This window comes from Calliopsis andreniformis, chromosome 6 (genome assembly GCF_051401765.1).
Source record: "Calliopsis andreniformis isolate RMS-2024a chromosome 6, iyCalAndr_principal, whole genome shotgun sequence".
NCBI classification, from domain to species: domain Eukaryota; kingdom Metazoa; phylum Arthropoda; class Insecta; order Hymenoptera; family Andrenidae; genus Calliopsis; species Calliopsis andreniformis.
Window position 1 is genome coordinate 22,407,903 of NC_135067.1, and position 10,232 is coordinate 22,418,134.

At 31.3% G+C, this 10,232-nt stretch overlaps 2 protein-coding genes across 3 annotated transcripts; both read left to right on the forward strand.

The window, feature by feature from the left end:
* Window positions 1-472: 472 nt before the first annotated feature.
* On the forward strand, window positions 473-6,790 carry Oseg6 (intraflagellar transport protein Oseg6). Of its 2 annotated transcripts, XM_076379908.1 has the most exons (19): window positions 473-597; window positions 705-1,084; window positions 1,164-1,374; window positions 1,454-1,566; window positions 1,637-2,054; window positions 2,119-2,352; window positions 2,436-2,561; window positions 2,631-2,928; window positions 2,996-3,194; window positions 3,252-3,349; window positions 3,432-3,714; window positions 3,789-4,017; window positions 4,075-4,327; window positions 4,412-4,872; window positions 4,932-5,028; window positions 5,126-5,332; window positions 5,406-5,692; window positions 5,769-5,845; window positions 5,916-6,790. In XM_076379908.1, the coding sequence occupies exons 1-19, from the start codon at window positions 586-588 to the stop codon at window positions 6,037-6,039; spliced, it is 4,107 nt and encodes a 1,368-aa protein (XP_076236023.1). In that variant the 5' UTR covers window positions 473-585; the 3' UTR covers window positions 6,040-6,790. The 2 variants fall into 2 exon arrangements, with proteins under 2 accessions (XP_076236023.1, XP_076236024.1); XM_076379909.1 differs by lacking the exons at window positions 5,406-5,692; window positions 5,769-5,845; window positions 5,916-6,790 and having other exon boundaries at window positions 5,136-5,320.
* A 511-nt stretch (window positions 6,791-7,301) lies between these two features.
* On the forward strand, window positions 7,302-9,337 carry Msbp (membrane steroid binding protein). Its single transcript, XM_076381049.1, has 3 exons — window positions 7,302-8,116; window positions 8,575-8,724; window positions 9,017-9,337. Exons 1-3 carry the CDS (start codon window positions 7,786-7,788, stop codon window positions 9,184-9,186), a joined length of 651 nt encoding a protein of 216 aa, XP_076237164.1. The 5' UTR covers window positions 7,302-7,785; the 3' UTR covers window positions 9,187-9,337.
* The last annotated feature ends 895 nt before the right edge of the window (window positions 9,338-10,232 follow it).

Sequence of the window (10,232 nt, forward strand, 5' to 3'; positions counted from 1 at the left end):
TCAGTCATTAAAATGGAAACCTTAAGGTTTCGATTATCATGTTAGAAGCCCCCTCTATTGTGTTTTACAATAAAAAAGTACTTACCCAATGAGAAAACCATGATAACCTGTAGATGATGTAGCCTTCATTACCGACATCTAGCCTCCTCTCTACAGACCCCCAGCAGAGCTATAAAAGCGTAGGACAGAAAAAAGCATTGCTTGCCCAATCTATCCTATATACTCGTCTATGGTGCTATCTTCCATACTTTGTGAAGTCGGTATTGCAGACCCTGCGACAAGAAATACTATAAAATAGTATGTCTATTTTATATCTCATCTGTGATGAGGCTATTTTATACTTCGTGTTACTATAATATGTATACTCATAGTTTATGCTAACAAAGCATCAAACAATTTGAAATTGATCGGTAGAAAACTACCTAAATGTAAACAATATGGCGAATCAAGGGAATGTTATAATGTTGTATATAAAGAACTGCATGTAATGAACCTGTATGTTAATTATGTACGGTTACAGTATGTACAAATGCAAATAGATGATTTGGTTTGTGAATAGAATCTTTAGAAATCATTCATTAAATAATGTCAGAAAAGGTAAGCTACGTTATTAAAAATATTAAAGTTATTAAAGGTAAGTTATAAGAAATAAATTTTTTTCTTCTTTTAAACTTATATTGAATTCCGTAAACTTTTCGATGCAGGTTCTTTACCAGTTGTATCAACCCCATAATACTGGGACTGTATACATTTCATGGCGTCCTGGTAACAGCACTCATTTAGCAACTACTGGTTGTGATTCTTCAGTTGCTATTTTTGATAGACAAGGGGATTTACAAGAACGTATTCACATAGCTGGTCTATGTACTGGGTTTGGCTGGGATTCGGATGGAGATCTATTGGCTATTATATCTCAAAATTCATCTAGTATTACATTATGGGATGCAACGACTGGAAAAAAGTCACAAATAGATGCAGGTGTAAGAGATGAATTAACATGTATCATGTGGGCAAAAAGAACGTGCATGTTAGCTGTGGGAACACAGAAAGGAAACTTAATACTTTATGACCACATAAATGCCAAGTATGATATTTTTTAATCAATTAATATAGGATATTTTTATGCATAATTATACATAAACATATATTATTTCAATAAATAGGCGAATACCAATTTTGGGTAAACATAAGAAACGTATAACTTGTGGAGCTTGGTCATATGAAGGTCTTCTTGCTTTAGCCAGCGAAGACAAAGTCTTAACAATCAGTACAAGTGATGGAGATACTCGTCGTGAAATACCACTTCAGGGTGAACCATCTGATATCCAGTTTAATGAAATGAAAACAGATCACAGAATTGGAGGTGAAAATACAGTATGTTTTCCTTTTAAAATATTATTGCAGAATATGTTGACATGAACTGTTGTTTATGGTATAATTTCATATTTTCTAGGTATCTCTAATTATTAGTAAAACCACTTTATTCTTGTACAATATTTTGGATCCAGAAAATCCTATTGAATTAGCTTTTCAAAAACGTTATGGTCCTATTGTTACTTATAAATGGTAAGATCATTGCAAATTCAGTTATTTATGTTGAAGTTTCTTATATCTTGTCATGGGAAATATATTTTAGGTATGGTGATGGATATATTTTAGTTAGTTTCGAAAACGGATATTTTACAGCTATATCCACACATATTAAAGAAGTTGGCCAAGAGCTATTTCAAGTTAAAAATCACAAAGATTCTTTGACTGACTTAACAATAAGTCGGATAGTAGGAAAAATTGCAACATGTGGAGATAATACAATAAAAATACATAGTCTACAAAATCTGGAAGAAACCGAAAAAGTAATTGCAATAAGCGGTGAAACTGGTATTAACAAAATAGAATGGTCAGTGGATGGCACAATGCTAGCAGCTGTCACTTACAGTGGCAATGTTTCAGTTTATTTAATACAAATACCAAAATTATCTAGCGTTTATGGGAATAAAATTGCTTTATTAACTAGTTTAACGGAAGTTGCAGTCCATCTATATACATTAGATAAGGTATGCAAAACATTATAAAAAATGCAAAATGTATCAAATTTAAAAAAAATATAAATTGTTTTAGGATAAACCAGAACCATTAATAATTAATACTATAATAGAACCATCAGTACTTGCAATAGGTCCTATGCACGTAGCAGTTGGTTTAAATAATAGGGCCTTGTTTTGGGATATATCTAAAGGACAGTATAATACTACAGTGCACTTTGAACGAGACTATTTAGCAACAATAGATAGTATGAGATTGAGTGAAACTTATGTGTCTGTTTTGTTTGATGGAAAACTACAATTACACTCGGTAACAAGTACATTAAAACAAATATGAATTCATGCTAGGAGATCCAAATAAGTTACTTGTGTACTAATATAATATTGTTATAGATTAAAATGGATCAATCACTGACAAAGGAAGGGAAAGATACGAAAATGTTTCCAGATTTCAATACTTCAGATTTTAGAATAATGTGCCATGCTCTTAGTACAGATTTTTTGGTGTATGCCAGTGACGTAAGTTATTTAAAATAGAATCGCTTTCAAATATACCGAAAGATTAATTTTTATTTATGCTCCACTTAGATGGGTCATATAATTTACTTCTGTTTGGAAGTTTTTAATCAGTGTTCAGAACATGTGCACAATAATGGCATAAAAGAAATTTATTTAGATGCAAATGGGACCCAATTGTGTTTTATAGATAATAAATCTGACGCTTATGTATATAATCCTGTACAAGAGATTGTCCTACAAATTCCCGATTGTCCGGATTGTATAGAAGGTATACTTTGGGATCAAAATATTTTGGAACGTAATACATTCGCCATATATAATAAAAATATAGTCATCACATACACGTTTGTAAAGTATTTTATCGAAGGTGAGGTATAAAATGTAAGGAATATAATATAGTAAAAACAAATAAATTAAAAATATCTCATAAACAGGTGCAAAAATCGTAAAAATAAACACAACAAAATTACCATCTGATACATTACCATTATTAATTTACTCTGGAGAATTGATATTGAGTTCAGCTAGTAATAAACTAATTCAAATTACGCTATCTTCTCATGAAGATTTAGGGAATATTGTGGAATCTAAAAAAATGAAAGAAGTTTTAGAGAATCAAATTCTATGCAGAAGGTAACTATTTTATTTATTAACTATATAAAATTAGAACTTATATTCGTTGTATTTCAGATTTCAACAAGCATGGATTACTTGTGAGAAAATTAATGAAAAAGAATCATGGTTGAAACTAGGAGAAAGTGCAATTGCAAACTTAAATATTGATTTTGGTAAATTTAATGTTATTGCAATTACAGAAGTGTTATAAATTGAATAAATATTTTATTTCGAAATAATTGTCTTTGTACGCAGCAATGCAGGTTTATCGACATATAGATGATGCCTCAACAGTTTGGACATTACAAAACATGGAAAATGTAGATGAATTGCCTTTGTTATGTGGTCATGCATGTATCTTGCTGGGTGATTATAATCAAGCAGAAAAATACTTTTTACAGTCCTCAGAACCGGTGCAAGCTCTTTATTTAAGAAGGGATTTAATGCAGTGGGAGCAAGCGCTGAACTTAGCGCAGAAGTTGAAAGCTGACGAAATTCCTTATATTGCTAGAGAATATGCTCAACAATTGGAATTCACGTAAGAACATTATATTTAAGGTAGAAATTATATACTTATGAAAAATACTGCAACTATAAATTTTATTTCATCAGAGGTAATTATCCAAAAGCTTTGACAAACTATGAGCGCGGATTAGTAGATGCCACTAATTTATCTAACGCAAATTTATACAATCCACATCATCGAAATCTATGTCTTGCTGGAATTGCCAGAATGTCTATTAGATGCGGTGATAGTAGAAAAGGCGTGAGCATAGCAATGGATAATGAAAGCTCAAGACAACTGCGAAAAGAATGCGCAGAAATATTAGAATCAATGAAGGTATGAGTAATTACTTTTGAATATATTGAGTATGTACTAATTTATCTATTCTTACAGCAATTTAATGAAGCTGCATTACTATACGAAAAGGCTGAGTATTTTGACAAAGCAGCATCTGCCTATATAAAACTAAAGAATTGGCAGAAAGTGGGTCAACTTCTGCCACAAATATCATCTGCCAAAATTAATATACAATATGCTAAGGCTAAAGAAGCTGAAGGCAAATACGAAGAAGCTGCTAAAGCATATGAAACTGCAAAAGATTATGAAAATATAATTCGAATTAATCTGGAATATTTAAATAATCCTGGTAACCTAAAAATTGTTAAAACTCTTCAAATAATATATTCAATTCTATTAGTAATATATGTCTGTAATTTCATATTTATTATAGCGCGAAGCGTTGAAATCGTACAACAGACTAAGAGCATAGAAGGAGCCAAAATGGTTGCAAAATATTTCCAAAAAATGAATGACTTCAATTCAGCAATCAAATTTTTAATTTTGTCTAACTGTCACGATGAGGCCTTTCAATTGGCCAATCAACATGGAAAGATGGAATTGTATGGAGAGATTTTAATAAATACAATAGATGATGACAATCCACGAAAAGAAGATTTCAAAAGTCTTGCTATGCATTTTGAATCTCAAAAGAATAATCTTTTGGCGGGAAAATATTATTCTTATGCAAAAGAATATCAGAAAGCATTACGTCATTTACTAAAAGCAGCACAATTAATAACTGATGAAAATGAAGTTCTTACATTAGCTATTGATACAGTTGCTTCTTCAAAAGATGATAAACTAGCAAATCAACTAATAGACTTTCTATTGGGTGGAGACGGTTTACCTAAGGTAGTATCACGGATTTCGATAATATAAAACTATTTTCTTACATTTTCATAATTTCACAGGATCCGAAGTATCTGTTTCGATTGTACATGGCTAGAAAACAGTACAAAGAGGCTGCAAAAACAGCAATTATAATTGCAAACGAAGAACAAATAAACGGTTTGATTTTCGTTAAAATAAAATTAACATTTTATAAGGCATAATTTATCCAAAAAAAAATTTTTTCGAAATTTTAAAATTTTCAATTATTTTGTAGGAAATTATAGAAATGCTCATGATGTTCTGTTTGGCATGTATCAAGAATTGAAGAGAAATAAGATTACTATACCATTAGAAATGCAAAATAATTTAAGACTTTTGCATTCCTATATTCTAGTTAGACTTCATGTAAAAAAAAATGATCATTTGCGAGGTGCCCGTATGTTAATTAGAGTAGCCAACAATATCTCGAAATTTCCATCACGTTAGTAGAAACGAGTTCTCCTTAATATTGCGAAACAACGTATAATGTTATAATATTGAAAACCTTATTTCAGATATTGTTCCAATTTTGACGTCTACTGTAATAGAATGCCAGAGGGCAGGGTTAAAAAATGCAGCATTTACTTTTGCTGCTATGCTCATGCGTCCCGAATATAGAAACCAAATTGACACTAAGTATGGTAAAAAAATTGAAGCGATTGTAAGGAAACCCCCACGCACAAAGGACCATGAAATCGAAGATGAACCTTTAACTCCATGTCCTTATTGCAAGAGTAAACTTCCTGAGACAGAAATTACATGTGATAAATGCAAAAATACGATACCTTTTTGTGTAGCTACAGTTAGTTTTTTTTAGAGTATTTCTTATCAAATGTAGCATATCGTTATGAGTCTGGTAACTGTATAATTACTTATAGGGACGACATATTATTGAAGATGACTTCACAGCATGTCCTCAGTGTGATTTTCCTGCCATAAGAAGTGAATTTCTGAGGTATATATATAGATACATTACTTTGTTTCAAATATAATACAGATCATTTTATCGTATTTTGTTATATTAGGATCATTGAAACTGAAGAAACGTGTCCAATGTGTTCAGAAAAGGTTGACACTAACATGGTTTCTTCTACACTTAACATTCGTCCTTATCTTGATTTTCAAGAGGAAAAATGTACGAAAGCCTAACTACTTTCACTTGTGTTATTGTATTTTTTAATTGAACTAATCTATTTCATTATAAAATTGTATCATATTATGTTCTCAATACAAAGTAGGTAGATTCTATATAAATGTAGAATATATAAATAATGATGTATCATTATGAAACGATGCCGTCCAATACTATGAGTACAATGCGATGATCAAGTACAAGAAGCTTGTTGTATGTAGTTCTATAGAGTATCTATAAAAGTCAGTATAAAAGTCAAATAATGTTCACGCATAAAAATGTGATGTGCAGATATTGTCTTGAATAAACTAGTCTCAAACAATTGCTGATTGATTCAATTCTGTGACTACTACTGTTTCTGTTGTTAATCAATTTACTGTTATGATTCTAGTTAGTGACGTTACATGTATAGCATATAGAATGATTTGTTTATGTAATGATAAATCAGGTACTGCGCATAAGTAAAAAATACAAAAGCGACATCTAACGTAATATATGGTAATTAAGTTTTTACTCATCCAGATTCTCACGCATACAAACGCAATTGAAACATGAATAGAAAGAATAACAGCACGGCATGACTCTGAAAAATTGAGCTACAAATAATGACACGTTGAATTTTATGGATTGGTAATTAAACGACTGATCATGTATCTTATAAAATTCTATATTCTTGTTTAATAATGATACGAAATATCAATCTAATTGTATTTATTTAACTAAGCGAACTGCGCTTTCGTCATGAAATCATTAAAAAGTAAATAAAAATATTTAGCAATTTGTACCTGCTGCTAACATTAAGATTCAAACAGAACATAGTCTCAAATCCAAGTCATATCTTGGATATAAATTCATATTGTTTTGTTACATATACAAGTTTTGCAAAGGTACGATAAAATGCATTATCAGTATCAATGATAAGGAACTCGTGACCTAAATATCACGCTTATTTCACCAACTATGGCAATGAAGTAAAACGCGTATTCATCGCCATACATTTTTTGATTATCATTTTTGTATATCGCATGAGCGAAAAATTCCAAAAACATTTATAATGTCAAGTTACAAAGCTTTTTGTACTTATAGTGTCACGGCTTAACAAGTAAAAAACTTCCTCCACTTTTTCTATGCATCCTATGTATTGCGTGTATGAAAATATATAAAGTGTCCTACATAAACAACACAAGCCGACAAAAGTTATTTTTCTCAACGAGATAAATTGAAAAGCCAATTAATATTAGTTGCCTTACATATTAAAACAAAAAAAAAAAAAACAAAGGAAAAACACATTTTCTAGTTAGGAACTTCGTTGAAATATCAAATTCCGCGAACGCTCAAATAATTCTACATAATAAAAAAATAATACTACGTAGAATAAAAGTTACCATTCTCGTGCGTGATCTACATAACCAGATCGTTAAATGTTCATAGCAAAATTCGTTGATTCCAGTCGGATTCCAATTAATTCTTTTTTTTTTTCTTTATCTAAATATATGATCGTCATTCTCGTCGTGCCACGTATTACAGGACACCTTGTATAATCACAATCAGCATAGACGCCAGTGAGCGATCAGCGCCGGTACCGTCAGTAGTACTTCAGGTTGCTCGCGACTCGTTCGAGGGGCGTGTGGATAGAGATTCGTCCCTTCAGAATTGTGCCGAAGTACCTACAGATCATTTGGTCTTCACGTGCGAAACGGAGCCGGTGAACAGCAAGCCGAAACAATCGTCTCGTTCTGCGCTGTCGTAAACTAGTAGTCAAAATGGCGGAAAAGAATGACTCGCCGGGCTCCATCTCATCTACCGGCCAAGGAAGTCAACAACTAATTTCGAGCTTTATTGGTGAAATTGTTATGAGCCCAGTGAATCTCGCTCTAGTGGGCGTGATCGCGTTACTGGTTTACAAAATCGTGAAAAGCAAGACGAAGACGGAGGTACCCGTGCAAGAGATCAAGACACTACCAAAGTTGCGACGTGACTTTACGGTGGAAGAATTGAAAAAGTACGATGGCACAGGACCAGATGGTCGAATATTGGTTGCTGTCAATGGCAATATTTACGACTGCACCCGCAGCGCGAAATTTTACGGCCCTGGTGAGTTCGTAATTGGTTTCATGGCGAACGTTTTGCACGATCATCCAACCTTTTCTTAATTATGCGTACGTCTCGTAATTGCGACGTCTTTTTACCTTTGCGAGTTCTCAATGGTTTTAATTAGCTTTCGAGCGATCACTCCCGCCAGGCAACGCTTATCGCAACTCGACGATTATGCAAAAATAAATTTACAAGCATTACGATATCTTACTAATCACTTTAGAAAGTTATCATTGTATCTTTACGAATTTAAACCAGTCTTTTTTGATATTCACGTATATAAATCGAAATCGATTTTATTTGAAATAATAAAACTGATATAGATGAATACATTATTCTTTTGTACTTATGCTTTATATTTATTGTACTCATGGAAACTGATTGCTATTACATTTAGCTTTAAGTAGTTTAAAAAATTGATATAGTTCTATATTGTTTTTAAATCAATTTTTCTGTAGGTGGTCCATATGCTGCATTTGGAGGACGTGACGCTAGCAGAGGTTTAGCAACATTTTCAATAGAGACAGCAAAAGATGAATATGATGATTTAAGTGATTTAAATATCACAGAAATGAATTCTGTGAAAGAATGGGATGAACAATTCAAAGGTAACTTTTGATTAAATTATAGTCAAAATTATAGAATATATATAGAAATGTACATAGCAATGTTGTTACGAATTTTATGAATAAAGTAATATAGAAATTTTGTTATATAAGCACAATGATAAAAAATATAATTGAATTCTAATATGTGCAATTCAAAATCAAAAGTTCAGAACTTCAAGTATATTTAACATTAATTAGATAAAATATCTACTAATGAAAAATAGTACAAATTACTATTTATATGTATAACTTTGTTACTTAATATTTTTAAACATATTATTTTCTATTTTAGAAAAGTATGATTACGTAGGAAAACTGTTGAAACCTGGTGAAGCACCTACAAATTATTCAGATGAAGAAGACGAGGGTAGTCAACAAGAAACTGAGTCAAAATCAGGGCAGCAAGAAAATAAAACAGTATCTGAACATGAAGAAACTGAAACCAAGCCTAAAAGCGATTGACTGCTTGATCACACAGCAAATGCAAACCAATTTCAAAAAGATATTGCGCACATACCATTGTTAAAGAAACTCTTAAAAGCATGGCTCATGACAGAGTGGGGTATTATCTAGATGAAGACAAATATTTAAATAAAGAATCAAAGAAAAGACATTTTATCTTTATTCGTTATTCAAAGGTTTGAATAGTCTAAGTTACTCTTATTCAGCAAATAATGAATAATTCAATTTTAAGTGCAAACTACGAATTCATCTATATCTTATAGTGTTACTAATAAAATGTTTTTTTGTTTTTTTAATAGTAATATGAGAATGAGGGAATGTAGGATTTCCTATTTTTTCAGATATTCTTCACATCTGTGATGTGCGTTGTAAACCACTGTTAAGACGCTTTTTTAACATTACTGCCTATTACAAGCGTTCCTTTTTAATTATTCTCATTATGAAGGAACGTAGCGTGGCCTCATACTCTTCAAAACTTCGGATAACGAATAAAGATAAAGTATTTTTTACTTACTATTCAAATTTTTATTTAGATAAAAATTTTGCCCAACTCTGGTTCATGAATATATTTCTGGACATTTGACTGGATATTTTACTACATCTCAATGATATTAAAATAAAATATAAAGTGGTATCTTTTGATCAAGTTAGAAGTACGCGAATGTTAAAAAAAAAACTGGTGTTACATGAAAAGACTTTTTTTGAGTATCCAATGTTCCAATCAATATGGATACTTACTTATATAATGTAATGTTTTTATATGTGTACAGAAGATTTCTTACAGGTCCTTAAAACTGGCACTAGAATTAAGACCTATAACTTTTGAGCTATATTCCATTATTAAAGATATTCGTTTATACTATCATTCATGTTTTGCCACATAATGCTGGGTACATATATTATATGCATTGGTATCTGAAAAGTTTAATAGAATGCCGTTATATTTGACATGCGTATGAATGTTAAGACAACTAAGTTAATGCAGTATTTTGCATTTTCATATAATAAAATGATACAACACTTTTTAACATGAAAACATTAGATTT

Excerpts from the sequence above, each read along its gene's own strand:
- Oseg6 (XM_076379908.1), top strand. Across the intron at positions 1,085-1,163 it reads TATGACCACATAAATGCCAA|GCGAATACCAATTTTGGGTA; the intron begins GTATGATATTTT and ends TTCAATAAATAG. Across the intron at positions 4,018-4,074 it reads AAATATTAGAATCAATGAAG|CAATTTAATGAAGCTGCATT; the intron begins GTATGAGTAATT and ends CTATTCTTACAG.
- Msbp (XM_076381049.1), top strand. The coding sequence starts at position 7,786 with ATGGCGGAAAAGAATGACTCGCCGGGCTCCATCTCATCTACCGGCCAA. Across the intron at positions 8,117-8,574 it reads CGCGAAATTTTACGGCCCTG|GTGGTCCATATGCTGCATTT; the intron begins GTGAGTTCGTAA and ends ATTTTTCTGTAG. Across the intron at positions 8,725-9,016 it reads ATGGGATGAACAATTCAAAG|AAAAGTATGATTACGTAGGA; the intron begins GTAACTTTTGAT and ends TTTCTATTTTAG.